Source organism: Gobius niger (genome assembly GCF_951799975.1).
Source record: "Gobius niger genome assembly, chromosome: 8".
NCBI lineage: Eukaryota > Metazoa > Chordata > Actinopteri > Gobiiformes > Gobiidae > Gobius > Gobius niger.
In genome coordinates, this window is record NC_136859.1 from 32756968 (window position 1) to 32774218 (window position 17251).

General features: G+C 39.2%; 1 protein-coding gene across 1 annotated transcript; it reads left to right on the forward strand.

Moving 5' to 3' along the window:
- Positions 1-1000: 1000 nt before the first annotated feature.
- On the forward strand, positions 1001-16072 carry LOC306966080 (cathepsin S-like; the record flags this gene model as incomplete). The annotated part of the gene is made up of 8 exons (XM_079560714.1): positions 1001-1010; positions 6246-6400; positions 9214-9336; positions 10492-10641; positions 10706-10930; positions 12598-12754; positions 12834-12942; positions 15965-16072. 8 exons carry the CDS (start codon positions 1001-1003, stop codon positions 16059-16061), a joined length of 1026 nt encoding a protein of 341 aa, XP_079416840.1. The 3' UTR covers positions 16062-16072.
- Between the last annotated feature and the right edge of the window lie 1179 nt (positions 16073-17251).

A 17251-nucleotide genomic window follows, 5' to 3' on the forward strand; every position in this document is an offset into this window, starting at 1 on the left:
AGATAAATTAAATAGTGCACAGTGCCAGGCTATTTGTGTCCTTCCTATATTTGTGTGAAATGAAAATCAGCCCACTTCCATATAAAGAAAACATTCAAGTCAGAACTTTTGTGACAAGTCCATTTCAGTTTTCTCTCCACTGGGGTTTCTTTCATCGCCAGCAATCAATGGAAGCGCCGTGATACAACAAGTCTTGCATCAGCTAGGGTCTAATAATATTCATTGCTATGTTAGAGGCAGGGGCGGATCTAGAGGGGTAGAGGTCTTGCCACCCCATCTGACATATGCTCTAAAAACTACTAGGGTGCTTCATAGGCTCACTCTCAGTTAGTACTTTTTTTTTTTTTTAGAACTTAATTTTTATTGTGTTTTTCAAACAGAGAAACTGAACAAGATGCATTAACATTAAGTCACTTTTTCTTTTTTTTTTGTTTACATCAAAGAACAAACACACACACAAAAAACAAACAAACCAGCAAGCACTTACATGCAGGGTCTTAGCATCCGAGTAAAATACTTATTGTCCACGTGGGGTAAAATAAATTGTAAGAGAATAATATAAGAGAAAGTGAAGCAAAGAATAATTAAAATAAAATTGGCAAAACCACCCAGATCACTTCTTATTGTATCAGCAGAGGCAGAACGGGTCTCCAGTGTTTATCAAAGTTAGACTTTTGAAACCTCAATGAATATGTTATTTGTTCCATTTGAAATATACTCCATACTTTCTGAATCCATATATTGTAAGTCGGTGGGTCTGGTTTAAGCCATCTAATAGTTATGCATTTCAATGCGACTGTAAGTAATATATTTAAAAGGTACTTATGGTCTCTGCTGACAATCCCCTTAGGTATTGCTCCCAGCAGTGCTACTATGGGAGTCAGTGGGATGTCATGTTTGAATATAACTTTAAAAACCTCTTCCCAGAACAATGTTAATGTAGAACATTGCCAAAATGTGTGGTTGTGGTTAGCTTTGATTGCCCCACAGTTTCTCCAGCATGAGCCAAGGTGGGTAGTCAGTACTTTTTTGACAGGACGAAGAATTATAACAACTTTATTGCTAAATAAGGAGCCAGGTGCTAACTCCTGTGACCCCCAAGATGATGATTTCTTCATTTATTTTTTACAAAAGTTTAAATTTTATCTGAGTTAGAAACCCCCTACTTATATTATGGACAATGCTACTATTTTTATATAGTTTTAGGAGGCTCAGGCGGCATCTAAACAGAAAAATTGCCCTGCGATCAAGGAAAACTTGTGTAGCCCCGCTATTAACATTCGACGTTGTAAAATGTGTTGCCACCACAGAAATGATCTCTGACCCCACTTGCCACCCCGTGATTTTTGTTCTAGATCCGCCCCTGGTTAGAGGTCCTATAATTATGTCTTTATTATTTCTTGACAAAAAAAAGTTTAATAACTATATATTTTTACTTCAGCATTTAGGCTTGTTAATGTTAACCCAAAAGTAACTTGAACATTATATTTTTTTTTCTATTTCAGCGTTTGCAGTGATATTTTAATAATTATCCACCAATATGTTTATTAATTTATTTATGTGTTTATTGCTGTTTTTGGCAGTTGTAGTCTTTAATCGTTCACCTGCACGTCCTTCCGTGTTCAAGCTGCAGAGCGTGCGTCAGGTGACCTCCCGCAGCCCGCGCGCACGCGGTAGACCGGGGAGTCACATGATCCATCCGCTTGGAATAAAATCTGTACAATCCCGCGTCTGATCCACAGCAGCCATGAACTCTAAACGGACAGGTGAGCGTGCGTAACTCCCTTTGTTTTTACTTTAGACTTTACGTGGGCTCAACTTTGGTTTTGTTCTTCCCTCTCAGAGAGCAGGGAGTAGTTTAGAACAGATCTGAAGTTTCACTTTCTGTTTGGCGTGTGGTCAGTGAGTTTTAGCAGACTTACAGTATAATACAGTATGAATAATACAGTACGAATAATACAGTATGAATAATACAGTACGAATAATACAGTATGAATAATACAGTGTGAATAATACAGTACGAATAATACAGTATGAATAATACAGTGTGAATAATACAGTGTGAATAATACAGTACGAATAATACAGTATGAATAATACAGTGTGAATAATACAGTGTGAATAATACAGTACGAATAATACAGTATGAATAATACAGTACGAATAATACAGTATGAATAATACAGTGTGAATAATACAGTGTGAAATGTCAGGCTTAACTGGAAAGCTTAGCAAATGTGTTACACAAGCCTAATGATATATGAAAGTGTAGGACAGTAACTCAAGTAAAAATGTTAGACTCTTGGTGTGAAACATTGACTCAAAAGTTATGTATTTAAATTGCGCGTTTTTTTTCTGTTTGTATTTTTTCCATATAGACGTCCAGCAATTTTGCTTAGAAAAATAAACGATAAATGCTTCAATAACAGCACCTTTGTAGCCTTAGTTTAAAAGTACATAGGTCGAAATGTGGTTTTAGGGTGACCTGAAATACATGAAGCTTTACGTATAAATGAAGTCTACAGCCGTGAATCCATACGATCACTCAGCTACTCACACTGTTGGGGAGAGTACTTTGTAAGTATTTTGTAACGTATTCTGTTACTTTGTCGAGTACTAAACTCTGAATAGTTTTAATACTTTTATATGCTTTCACATTGATTGTCATTATATTTATGTATAAATATGGCGTATAATGACATAAATGAAGAGTATGATGGTTGTAACACCTGGTATAAACTCACACACCATGAATGAGGAACTCTAATGATCTGGATCAGCAGATACAGCGTCATGTGACACATGTGCAGTCATGTATGAACTGTGGCGTTTTGAATCTTTATTTTATTTTTAGGAGGAGTTGAAATTTAACGATTGAATACTGTGAGGTATTCCTTTTCATATTCGGAAAGTAACTTTACCAGAATGCAGTTACTCAAAAGGTGTAATCTAAATACATGTATTTAGTTACTCCCCATCACAGACTACTCAGCTGGTTCTACGGTTGAACTAGGGTTGTTGGGGTGACTTTGCTGCATAAAATCACTATTTATAAAGTACTTTCATTATTTGTCACAGGCCTGACTGCCTCTCATGCATGAACGGTGTGTGAGCGGGGGTCGGACGGTCAGAGTGACCGTTGAAGTTTCTGCCCAGTCAGCCCAGGAGAAGCTCCGGCTCATCCACTCAACCCGTTATCTAGAGCTCCTTTACTCCTTTGTGCAGAGAGAATAATAATGAACTACACTACAAAGCATGAGGACAAATCTAAAAGAGTCAAATGTGGCTAACCGATAGCAATACATATTTTAAGTGTTTGTTGTGCATTTCTAAATATACAAATGGAGTCATAACAGTAACAGATAGAATTCAGAACAATCTGCTCATGTCTTCACTTAGTCAATAAAAGGAAAGGTTAATGCAAAGCAGGGAACTGAAACCTGGTTGATACAAACTTTCTGGCAAAACTGGCCCATCGACATATTTCCTTTACCACGCTGTTGTGAGCGGACACTTCCTCTTCCTCTAGCTGGACTCTGTGATCATTTGTGTTGCATCGTGATTCTTTGTGTAAAAAAAAAAGATTGTCGTCTCACGTCAAGTCTTGCCCCAGTAAAAAAGAAAAGAACAGAGATTACGTGTGAAAACATGTGTGATGATGATGCTCATCTCGTCCTGCTCATTGTTAAGGATTCTTTTAAGTCTGGAGCACAAATGATACAAGTTTACTTCTCTTTCACAATACAAAAGCATGCAGACATAAACTTAGGTTTTAATATCCTACAGCTATAGATAGATTGTATTACATATTTTTCTGCTCTTCAATTACATTTGTTTCTTTTTTCTACAGTTTTCAACAGTTCGGATGAGTTTAAAAGCTTCTCGACTGGATAGCGACAGTGTATTGCCTCATTTGAAAGCTAAGACCTACAAAAGCCACGTTTATGTCACATTTTTGAAGCGTTTACATCCTCTTTTATGCCGTTATTTTTATGCTTTTTTAAGTTTACTTTAGTTTATTGGTTTATTCGATCAGTAAACGTTCTGCTCAAAAGGAGTGGGCTGAAGCAAGAGCTTATAAGCGCGCACACACTAAATCAATACAATACAAATTCTCATTTCACAAGGAACATGGTGGAATAAAACAACGACAAGGAAACAGCAAAAATAAAAAGTTTGATTAAATACACCTGCAGTTTCTGATCATGGCTGAAATGACCACAAAAGGAGTAATACTGATTATGAAACAACAATGATCGTGCTACATAAAGAACAACTACAACAACAGTCTGGTTTCATGTACGATGTTTATTACAGAGCAAGGAACAAAAGGCAAACATTATATAGTTCTTTCAGATGGTTACCAATGCCAAACATTACTGAAAGTCACTAGTTTTATGTTATAAAGGCACATTAATATACACATTATACTTCATGATCTTGCTACATCCCAGTAGTCATTATATCCTCAGTATATTAATTTGAGTACAATTTTCCTCGTTTTTTTTTTTTTTTTTAATTCATGTTCAATGTATTATGTAAGCACTTCTTTTTTTAAAGCTTTTAGATTTGGGTAAAGCCAAACTGGAGAAAATGTGCCCGGTTCAGGTGGGGTTGAAGAATCTATTAAAAAAATGTACGTGTGCATGCTTTTGTATGATGAAAGAGAAGTAAACCTTCATCATTTTTGCTCCAGACTTGAATGCAAATAGTTGCGCAAAGGCATCGCTGATGATTCTGATGATCGATGGAGAGATCGGCGCAGATCCAAGCACACAACAAGCAGGAGACTTCTCCGGCATTTATTGCTATCGGATAGGGCTGAAACAACTAATCGACAACTAATCGATTACTAAAATAGTTGTCAACTATTCCAGTAATCGATCAATCGTTTTCTAGTAAACACAGACTAAAATTAAGCAAAAATGACATGACAATTATGTATTTTGGATGAAAACCTACTTTGTTTTTTAAAGTGAGGGTCTGCAGTGTTTTGTACATCGTAAATTTCATAAATATTTGTCTTTGTCTCGTCCAATCAAAGCAGAATTAGCACAAAGAGCCTGCTACAAACATTTACTTTAAGTTTACTCCATCCACGTGCCCTAAAGCGGCGCCACTTTAGCTTTTTGTGATAAAAAAATTGAAAAAAATACAATTTCCATGCACCTTTCACAGCCAAGCGATTAATCGATTAATTGTAAAAATAATCGGTCGATTAATCGATTACCAAAATAATCGTTAGTTGCAGCCCTACTATCGGACACATTTTACTCTTTTAGATTTGTCCTAATGCTTTCTTGTGTAGTCCATTACGCTTTTACTCTCTCACGACGCAGCTCTGAATAAGTTCTAAACTAAATGGGTTTAGTGGACGAGCTGCAGCGAGTTACATCTTATATTATGTATCAGAGCCGTGGGAAGATATTTTAGTTAGGGGGCGCTGAGGGACAAAATGTACCCCCAAAATACTTTTTCTGTGCATAAATCCTATTTATTAACCTCTTAACTCCCGCCTGAACCGAGAGCATTTTCTCCAGTTCAGCTTTACCCAAATCCTGTAGGCCAGTGCAACGCCTCCTTTGAAAGACCTACAAAACTAAATTGATCTTTTTCCTCACATCAGATTTTTTTTCATCCCTTTTTTTGTTGGGCAGTCGTCTCATTTTTGTCAAATTTTCGTGACTTTTTTGTCACTTTTTCGTCAAATTATTCACATTTTTTGTCAAATTCTCATCACTTTTTGGTCCATTTTTTCCTCAATTTTTCGTCAAATTTTTCTCACTTTTTTGTCAAATTGTTGTCCATTTTTGTCATTTTTTGTACATTTTTTCTCACTTTTTTGTCAAATTATTCGCATTTTTTTTTCACATTTTCACCCTTGTTTTCGTCTCAGTTTTGTTGCTATTTTCACACCTTTTTTCCTGAAGCTTTTGGACTGGGGGTAAAGCTGGAGAAAATGTGCTCGGTTCAGGTGGGAGTTAAGGGGTTAATATTGCCTGCAGTTCACAAACTATCCACCAGGGGGTGCCGCAGCGCCCTCAGCCCTCTGGGTTCCCACGGCCTTGTTATGTATTAACTTGCAAGACTTGAAAGGAAGTGCTCGAGGTAAAGCTTCATGTATTTCAGGTCACCCTAAAACCAGTAAACTTACATCCATGAAACCCTCACCAAGTCGCTATATGAGCTGAACTAACCGGGGCAATGGCCACACGGGGGCGCCATATGACTTTGAAATCCACCAGGACGAGCTGTGATTCCTCTGTGTGCTGCAGGTCTGGCTGTGGGAGTCTGGCTGCTGGCTGTTCTCTGTGCCTCGGTTTGGGCGGAGTTGGACTCCAGACTGGACCAGCAATGGGAGCAGTGGAAGAAGACCTACAACAAGAAGTACCACAGTGAGGTTTGTGCTGTGGATCAGTGTTTCCCAACCAGGGGGGTTTACTGAGAATGACTTCAGATTAACCTCTTAACAACCACCTGAACTGAGCACATTATTCTTTAGTTCGGCTTTGCCCAAGTGTAAAAGCTTCTTGAAAAAAATGTCACGATGGAGACAAAAAAAACGTGCCAGAGAAGCAACAATGACGCAATCGAAAAGCGACAAAAACACACGGCTAAAGAGTGATGAAAAGCAAGGAAAAAAGTGACAAAAATGGGATGAAAAAGTGACGAAAACACCCCCTACCTTCAGGGTGTTGACAATTCTTTATAAAATTGTTATTTGTTAGTAAAAAAGACTGCAAAATATAATTTAAATAGCTTTTCTTTTCAAAGTTGTGTTCAAGTTGCATTCAAGTTAGCCTTCTTTTTAAGAGATTAATTAAGCTATTTTTTTTTAAGATCAAGAGACGAAAATGAGATTCTCCTCTATTGCTCTTAGTGCATTTTAGGAGAAACGAATGAGACTAGAGGTGAGACCTACTTGAGACACCAGGGAGAAACGAATAAGACTAGAGGTGAGACCCACTTGAGACACCAGGGAGAAACGAATGAGACTAGAGGTGAGATCCACTTGAGACCCCAGGGAGAAACGAATGAGACTAGAGGTGAGATCCACTTGAGACCCCAGGGAGAAACGAATGAGACTAGAGGTGAGATCCACTTGAGACCCCAGGGAGAAACGAATGAGACTAGAGGTGAGATCCACTTGAGACACCAGGGAGAAACGAATGAGACTAGAGGTGAGATCCACTTGAGACACCAGGGAGAAACGAATGAGACTAGAGGTGAGATCCACTTGAGACACCAGGGAGAAACGAATGAGACTAGAGGTGAGACCTACTTGAGACACCAGGGAGAAACGAATGAGACTAGAGGTGAGATCCACTTGAGACACCAGGGAGAAACAAATGAGACTAGAGGTGAGATCCACTTGAGACACCAGGGAGAAACGAATGAGACTAGAGGTGAGATCCACTTGAGACCCCAGGGAGAAACGAATGAGACTAGAGGTGAGATCCACTTGAGACCCCAGGGAGAAACGAATGAGACTAGAGGTGAGATCCACTTGAGACACCAGGGAGAAACGAATGAGACTAGAGGTGAGACCCACTTGAGACCCCAGGGAGAAACGAATGAGACTAGAGGTGAGACCCACTTGAGACACCAGGGAGAAACGAATAAGACTAGAGGTGAGATCCACTTGAGACACCAGGGAGAAACGAATGAGACTAGAGGTGAGACCCACTTGAGACACCAGGGAGAAACGAATGAGACTAGAGGTGAGACCCACTTGAGACCCCAGGGAGAAACGAATGAGACTAGAGGTGAGACCTACTTGAGACACCAGGGAGAACCGAATGAGACTAGAGGTGAGACCCACTTGAGACACCAGGAAGAAACGAATGAGACTAGAGGTGAGACCTACTTGAGACCCCAGGGAGAAACGAATAAGACTAGAGGTGAGACCCACTTGAGACACCAGGGAGAAACGAATGAGACTAGAGGTGAGACCCACTTGAGACACCAGGGAGAAACGAATGAGACTAGAGGTGAGACCCACTTGAGACCCCAGGGAGAAACGAATGAGACTAGAGGTGAGACCCACTTGAGACACCAGGGAGAAACGAATGAGACTAGAGGTGAGACCCACTTGAGACCCCAGGGAGAAACGAATGAGACTAGAGGTGAGACCCACTTGAGACACCAGGGAGAAACGAATGAGACTAGAGGTGAGATCCACTTGAGACACCAGGGAGAAACGAATGAGACTAGAGGTGAGACCCACTTGAGACACCAGGGAGAAACGAATGAGACTAGAGGTGAGACCCACTTGAGACACCAGGGAGAAAGTTTTTATGGCTCCTAAAGCTTCTAAACAAGCCATAATGGAGAAATAAAGACCTCTTAACTTCCGCTCAATCTCACTTAAATAGCAAAATATACATTTATTTAATGTATGCGACACAACAAATATTATTAGCATAAATAAAAACATTTTCATCGAAGGCCAACTATTGAAGTGTGAGCAGCTACAGCATATGGTCAAAGCAGTAAAACAGTCCCTCCAGGATTTTGCAGGCCTTTTTCGTTATTGTTGTAGGATATAGTATGTGCCTGATTTCACAGGACATTTTTCCAAAAGTTGCAATGAATCTAACTTTTCTTCCCTGTTTTAACCCTAGAGGAAAAAAATATATGTTTTTGGCACATGCCAATAATAACATAATAACAAAATGGATTTCTACTGATAGGAAATAGTATTTGCAGGGAAGAAGCAAAGAAAATAGCGGATTATTCCTGGAGGAACTGGTAAAACATTAAATGGTGCAAGGTTGAATGTCAGCTGTCTGTTAAGTTAACAAGAGTTCAATCGAGTAGAATTATTAAAGTAACAAGTTCCATCTCTAACAATGTGTGACACCCAAGTAATAAAAAAGGCTGCAAGCTTTTATCCTTCTGGACTTTTTCAGTATTTTAAGAGATTAATTTTCCGGTGAGTTCTGGCCCCAGAGAGGACCCCATTGTACATGTTTTTCGTGGTTGTGGGAAACCATAGTGTAGTTGAGGAAAGGGACCAACCTGGATCGCTCACCTTGATCGATGCTCAGGCCAGTGGTGCCCAAAGTGCAGCCCGGGGGCCAAATGCGGCCCTCAGGTATCTTATTGACACACATTTCCAGAGATGGTACTTTTTACTGCAAATGTAGAAAACATGCCTTCCATATCTCTGAGTAATTGTTTTTTTTTTCTGATTGAAAATCCTGACTTAAGGTGGAGGAGCTGGGCCGCAGAGTGTTGTGGGAGAGAAACCTGCTGCACGTCATCACCCACAACCTGGAGGCCATTCAGGGCCGTCACACCTACACCCTGGGCATCAACCACCTGTCGGACCTGGTAAAGCACATGGGCTCTTCTTACCCCTTACCTCGCCTCGAACCGAGCACGTTTTCTCTGGGCCAGCAAAAGCCTTAAAACATACATAATAGTTGTAAAGAATTCAAGCTGACAACGTGTTTTTTTATTTAGTGTTAGCCGTCAAGACCAAAACACCAACCGTGAAGAGGATGGACAGAAAAAAATGTCATAAATATAGATAGACAGATAGACAGATAGATAAATAGATAGATAGATAGATAGATAGATAGATAGATAGATAGATAGATACATAGATAGATAGATAGATAGATAGATAGATAGATAGATAGATACATAGATAGATAGATAGATAGATAGATAGATAGATAGATACATAGATACATAGATAGATAGATAGATACATAGATAGATAGATAGATAGATGATAGATAGATAGATAGATAGATAGATAGATAGATAGATAGATAGATACATAGATAGATAGATAGATAGATAGATAGATAGATAGATAGATAAATACATAGATACATAGATACATAGATAGATAGATACATAGATAGATAGATACATAGATAGATAGATAGATAGATAGATAGATAGATAGATAGACAGATAGATAGATAGATAGATACATAGATACATAGATACATAGATACATAGATAGATAGATAGATACATAGATAGATACATAGATACATAGATAAATAACACAAACTATGAACAGAAAGGAAGCACAAAGTGTTTTTTATACATACATTTGATATAGTTTTAGCTTTAGCTTTAAAAATAAACATTTTACCCATCAGAATAACCATATTTGAAAGGCATTCACCCTCATAACCACAAAACAACATATTCTAAGGTGTGATTCACAAAACAATCTCCATAGACCTTAACCATAACTGCACACTGACCCAAAACTTAGCCACATGCGACTCTAAACTTGGATTTTCAGAAGTGGCAGTACTGATCCACTTAAAGAGCTGACGGTAATAATAAAATAAACAAAATAAAGTTTGAATTGCAGTGAACCTTGTAGACTTATACTTTTTTTTCATTTTTCTCTCTCAACCTTCAACATCTGCGCTCAGGGTGTGACTTACTTCCGCTGTGAATATCCATCGATAATTTGCTGCAAACCTAAAATTTCCCTTTTGTTTTGTCGCTCCCCAGACTAAAGAGGAGTTGCTGAAAACATACGCCCCCCTGAGGCTCCCCAAGGACTTAAAGATGACGCCAACCCACCTCCAAGTCAGAAATGTGGACTTACCAGACAGTGTGAACTGGACGGCCTCTGGCCTGGTGACCAGTGTCAAGGATCAGGTAGAGAACACTTTGTAAGATGATGTTTTATTCATGTTCCTAATCAGATCGAATGATTTCTCAGGGCGGGTGTGGATCGTGCTGGGCCTTCAGTACTGCGGGGGCTCTGGAGGGGCTTTGGGCTAAGACCACGGGCAAACTGGTGGACCTCAGCCCCCAGAACCTGGTGGACTGTTCGGGGAAATATGGCACTATGGGGTGTGGAGGTGGGTGGATGCATGAGGCCCTTCAGTACGTCATCGAGAATGAGGGCATCGCCTCGGAAGCCTCCTACCCGTATGTGGCTGTGGTAAGGACGGTCTCAAAGAAGATTGTAAAACAGCTACAGTAAATGGCCACATACAGAACGTCGACTAAATCTAAAATGGCGAGACACGGCAGGTGAAAATATTGAGATTTTTTATCTAGTTTCCTCCCTTTACATCTTAGTTTTCATGTCAAAGAATAAAAATGACAAAGCTTGCCCCGTACGATATTTATTTTATGATTTTCAATGAAGGTATTCAAATCGTCTTCTGTACTGGTGGTTGATAACCCGGAAGTAGCAGCTTTTATTCACAAATATTAACATATTTAACATCCACATGTCCTGTGAAGGGTGCCCGCGATGACGCTATCACCCAAATATGGTGCCTTTCCTTCTGGGAGTCACCAGATACAGAAGAGTGAAGGAAGGCGCCGCTCACTCGGTTCAAATATTCAGGGCTGGTTGTCTCTAAAATAGGGTTTTTCCTCCACTCATGCAACTGAGCCCTTATATAGTAGCTCCCGTCGACTCCAAACAAAATTCCATCCTTTTATATGAAAACATAACCTCATATCTATATCAGTAATGTTCAGCAAAAGTTTCAAATTGATGTCTCTACATTTATTATTTTTTTCCCTATTCACCTGCAGTGTCTCGCCTTAAAGGAACAGGCCACCGTTTTTCCATACTGTGATATGTTCTTACCTGAGCTTAGACGAGTTGATGCGTACCTGTCTGGTCTTTGTGCCCATGGAAGAGCGTGGTAGCTTCTAATTTCACCCCCGTTTGGAGCTATAGGAATACAGTGGGAGAGGCCAAATGCTAACATCTTTGGTCGTTTTGCGTGACTGAGGGCACGCACAGAGACCAGACAGGTACACATCAACTCATCTACGCTCAGGTAATCACAGTATGGAAAAACGGCCTGTTCCTTTAACATTTATATGATTTATTTCAATCATATTTAATCTTATTCTCTGTTTCATTGAGCTTCACATGTAGGGCTGAAACAACTAATCGATTAATCGACAACTAATCGAAAAAGACATGACAATTATGTATTTTGGATGAAAACCTACTTTGTTTTTTAAAGTTAGGGTCTGCAGTGTTTTGTACATCGTAAATTTCATAAATATCTGTCTTTGTCTCGTCCAATCAAAGCAGAATTAGCACAAAGAGCCTCCTACAAACATTTACTTTAAGTTTACTCCATCCACGTGTCCTCAAGCGGCGCCACTTTAGCTTTTTGTGATAAGAAAATTGAAAAAATTACAATTTCCATGCACCTTTCATAGCCAAGCGATTAATCGATTAATCGTAAAAATAATCGGTCGATTAATCGATTACCAAAAATAATCGTTAGTTGCAGCCCTATTCACATGAACAAAGCACTGACCTGTTCCTTTGGCAATTACCTTAACCGATATGAGGATCTTTCTTTAGTCTTTTTTAATGTGGCAACACCAGAGGATTTTTAGAATAATTATAATGATGATAATAATAATGCATTGATTTTATATAGCGCTTTTCTGGACACTCAAAGACACTTAACATTTATTCACTCCCAAACGGTCTCCCATCCAAGTACCGACCAGGCCCTTCCTGGGAGATACAAAAGTTCTGATCTAAAGTTTTGTGAGTGATGGTGTGTGGGCCCGGAATGTGAAGGTTCATTTGTAACATTTTGATTGTCGTGACCTCTTGTTAAGGATCAAGACTGTCAGTACAGCCCCTCATTCCGAGCAGCCAACTGTTCTGCGTACTATTACGTGGACAAGACCGAGGAGGCTCTTCAGGAGGCCTCTGCCACCGTCGGGCCAATCGCCATCGTCATTGACGCCAGCGACATTTTCCAGTACACGTCCGGTGAGTGGGGTTTACTATTTTTTGTAAAGAGAAGTTGAGTGTTACGTTACAGGATTTATGGTCGTGTCTTTGATTTAAGGCGTGTATTACAATCCGTCGTGTGGGAAAGAGTCGAACCACGCTGTGCTGCTCGTTGGTTATGGCACAGACGCCGTTTCCGGACTGGAGTACTGGCTGATCAAAAACAGGTGCGATATTTCCATCCTCTTCACTGGTACAGAGCACTCGTTCTTTATGCATCACAAGAAATGTCCAGAACATGCGGGTTTCATTTACAATTATATGGGAGTATACTTTTCTCTTATTTTAGACTTAATTAAATCCAATAATCATTACTGTGCTTTGCAGAATGCTTTATATTATTGTCACAGTGTTTCCAATGCAGTAACGTTTTTCATGTACACACTGAGCCCTGCTTGGATCTGGTTTAGTCCTGTTTCAGATCTGCTCACTTTTCATTTCTAAATGAAAACAATCGGGAAATCCGAACGGTAACTGCCAATGACGTCTATAGAGGTCAATTAGGTTTTTCAATGGGAGCAGCTGCAGCAAAGCCTTGAGCATGTCTGGGGTTAAAATCTTAGTTGTGGTGCCTAATGGTGACACCTAGTGACTCAATAAAAGAACTACAAGTTCTTTTATTGAGTCACTAGGTGGCAGCATTGCACTTTCGTTTTCTCAGCTTTCTTGTCAGAAAGCAGCATTTTGGGTGATTTCACCTATTTTCTACGGACGATTACTAAAGAATGGAAAGAGGTACAAACAAACTCTTTCTTTTGGTAGGTTTTGTGTTGACATAGACCTAAATTTTCTGTGGGTCTTAAAAAAACAGTCAAAATCCTGAAAAACCTCAGTGGGGAGCTCTCTGATTTGAAAATGGCTGACAGTCAATGAGTTAATGATAGTGCGTGCATATTTAATGAGTCTATTTAATCAGTTTGCAAACTTTAGTGAGCCATATTTCAGTCAGTCCTCAGCCATTTAAAAGAGTGTAAAGTGTCAGGGAGCTGAGAGAAAGACCTGGCAGCCGCTCGACTGAGGGGATGTACGGTCGGGTCCACGTTTCAGATGCAAGGTTGGGGTTCGGACGGGTGGGCCATTCGGTGACCTCTGTATCTGTCCTACAGCAGTCACATAAAATGATAAATTGCTGATAAGTTGTACTGGTATTTTTGGAAAGTCAGGCAGAAATGTGGGAATACATGTTTTTGATATTAAAACAAGGCCAAACACATTCTGCGTCTTTATGGGTTTATGGGTTATTTATTAGTCCTTTGGCTTGAATGTTGAGGTTATAATTTAGAGCCATTGGTGTAAACTACAGAGCTACAGAATATTGTGTTGTTTGCAGAGGAACTACCTCCTTATCTTTCGTAAGTGCAAGTGTTCACATTACTATTTTAATTCTATTGCAATCATTTTTGCAATTCACAACTCAGAGCTGCAGAATCTGAGTTATGAAAGTTTCAAATTGATACTGTATCTCTACATTTATTCATTTTTTCCCTATTCACCTGCAGTGTCTCTTTCTCTGTTCCTTTGACAATTACTTTAAATGATATGAGGCTCTTTCGTTTGTTTTGTTTTTTTAATTTGGCAACACCAGAGGATTTTTATAATAATAATAATAATAATAATAATAATAATAATAATAATAATAATAATAATAATAATAATAATAATAATAATAATAATAATAATAATAATAATAATAATAATGATTATAATAATGCATTGACTTTATGTAGCGCTTTTCTGGACACTTTGTAAAGACACTTTACATTCATTCACTCCATACCTGGTGGTGATAAGCTACAATTGTCGGCTTCCTGGTGTTTCCATCCAAGTAACGTCCAGGTCCTTCTCTAACCCATAATAAGACAGAATATGTTTGGCCTGGGAAGTTGTGAAAGTAAAAGAAAGTGATAACTATGTGCTTCAGGTTTCACTCTCTTTCACTTGCACAAAGCTCAGGGCTTTCGGTTTTACTTGATGTTTGGATCTTTTGCTCAAGCCACAGCAAACAGCATGATTATGTCCACAATTATCCCAAAATAAGAAGAAAAAACAAAAAAAATGGTGAAATAACTCAAAATACGGTTTATATTTGAAATTCTTCAAAATGGCCACCCTTTATTCTTGGCATTTTCTCAGTGAGCTTCATGAGGTCGTCACCTGGAATGATTTCGAAGTCAAAACCATCTCTGGCGACGACAGTGTGTGCCAAGAAGTTTTCTAAAAGCGACAATTTTGAAGAATCGAGTTTGTTTAATTTTTGTTTCAAACGTAATTCCATGTGTACATTGGTTAAAGAACGCCTTCAGTGAGGATCTGCAACACATAGTCAATTCAAACAATAGAAAAGGCAATACATGAAAAAAAGCATTGCCAGACTTTTCAGCTGTACTTTCTATAACTGTTTTATAAGTCATTGATGAAAGAAAAATACTGTAAATTCTCTAATACTGGCCTGTATTCCATTAGCGGCCGGGTCTCTAACAGTGGCCGGGTTCGCGGCTGGCGGAGGCAAATTAAAGCCGGTCTCTAAAACAGGCCGGGGCTTTTATTAGAAACTATAGCGGTAGAAATATTCCCCATGTTAGGAATTTGTCTCATACTGGTGTAAATGAAAACTCACGTGCAGGAAGTAAACAAACGGGAACCCGGGCCGAGGGGGACGCTGCGGAGGAGCTGATCCGAGCGTAACTTTGACACAGATTTAGACACTTTTCAAACCTCCTGTGACGATATTTGGAAACAGGGCAAACAAATGTTGTGGGACCCTCCAGGGTTTTAATAAAGTCACCATCGCGTCTTCAAAGCACGTCCAGCTGCTCCGTGTGCAGGTCAGTCCCACGCCTCAAAATAACTCCTCCCATCAGCGCGAGCCTCTCGTCTTCTCTCGGGTCAGTCTCATGATCGATCACAAACACAAACGCTCCGTCTAAACTCGCCTTTTACACAAGATAACAACAAATAATCCGGTCCGCGGTAAAAATGAAACAGAAACCTGCAGTGACATTGATGTCAAAGCTCCGCTAACAGCAACGAAACACTTCCTATAAACAAAAAATAAAAGGCGTCAATGTTCCAGCCGCTGGGAGAGGGTTTGAAATGTTAATTAATAAATGAACCTAATATTTTAGGAGCATTTACGGTATACATGTTGGCAGGCGGTTGTGTTTACTTTTCCTTTTCTTTCATTTGCAGCTGGGGAGAAGGTTGGGGAGAAGAGGGCTACATCAGAATGGCCCGGAACAAGAGTCAAATGTGCGGCATCTCGCTGTACTCCGTCTACCCCAAGTAAACCACACATTGATTTTTTTTATTTTTTTTTTATGGAAAAGACCATTTCAACGATGGTTATCTTGTGTGTAAACCTCTTAACCCTCGCCTTAACCGACTGCATTTTCTCCAGTTCAGCTTTACCCAACCAAGAAGCTTTTACATTTGTGTAAAGCCAAACTGGAGAACATGTGCTGGGTTCAGGTGGGGGTTTAGAGAATAATAAACCAACAATAATCAATATAATGTATGTTTTTGGATGTTGCTGCTGCTGATGTGTTATTTGTCAGTTGTTTTTTTTATTCCTAGGAATATATTTTACGGCTTTTTCAGCCCTTGATGTTTTATTAATAAAGGGACATTATTGTGATGATTTTTATGGGGTCGTGTCATGACTTGAAGGTCCAGCATCACCCATTTTGCCCAATGTTTTCACCGTCGTCAACTCATCGACCACATTTAGGGGAGGTCAAAGCCCAGTTAGAAATGATTCATGGATGTACAGCCCTTAAGAGATTTCATTTTTTTTTTTTTCTTTTGGTGGGTCAGACACACAAACATAGACAGAAAATATATCAATGCCATGAAACAACCATAATATAGGCTACATCCTCCACATACTTTAATATAGGGACGGGCTCCATTCAGGTTTTGGAAGCCATTGGTTAGCAGATGTACATATTTGAAGGAACAGGCTCTGATAGCGAAAGGCATTACTATGATTTAACTGCTGCTGGACTAGCTATGTGGTTATAAAGTGCAGCTATAATAACAATATAACACTCATCTGATTACTTAAGCTTCTTTATGAACAGAGATGTTATCTTGCAGTTTCTGATGAGTAAAAGATCTGATGTGTGATAATATTCAGAGCAGAAGCCACATGTCTGTGGTCTTCATGCACCAGTTCACTGAACGGAAAGATGCACTTTTTAGTTACACTTTAGTAACGTTCTGGTGAAAAAAATATTTTATCTATAAAGATAGAAACCAGTCCTAGGTTGTTTGACTGTGCCCTTTGCTGTAGGTTGTAGATTATATTTTTGTCGTTGGTTTTACTAAATATAGTGTTGATTAATTTACTATTTTGTTTGTCATGATTTCACTTTGAAAGTGTCTCCTCCTCCTTAAGGCACACATAAGGACATGTCAAGTGTTTCTCATGAAATGTTTCAATATAAAACTGGACTTATGGACTTTTGAGCCCATGAA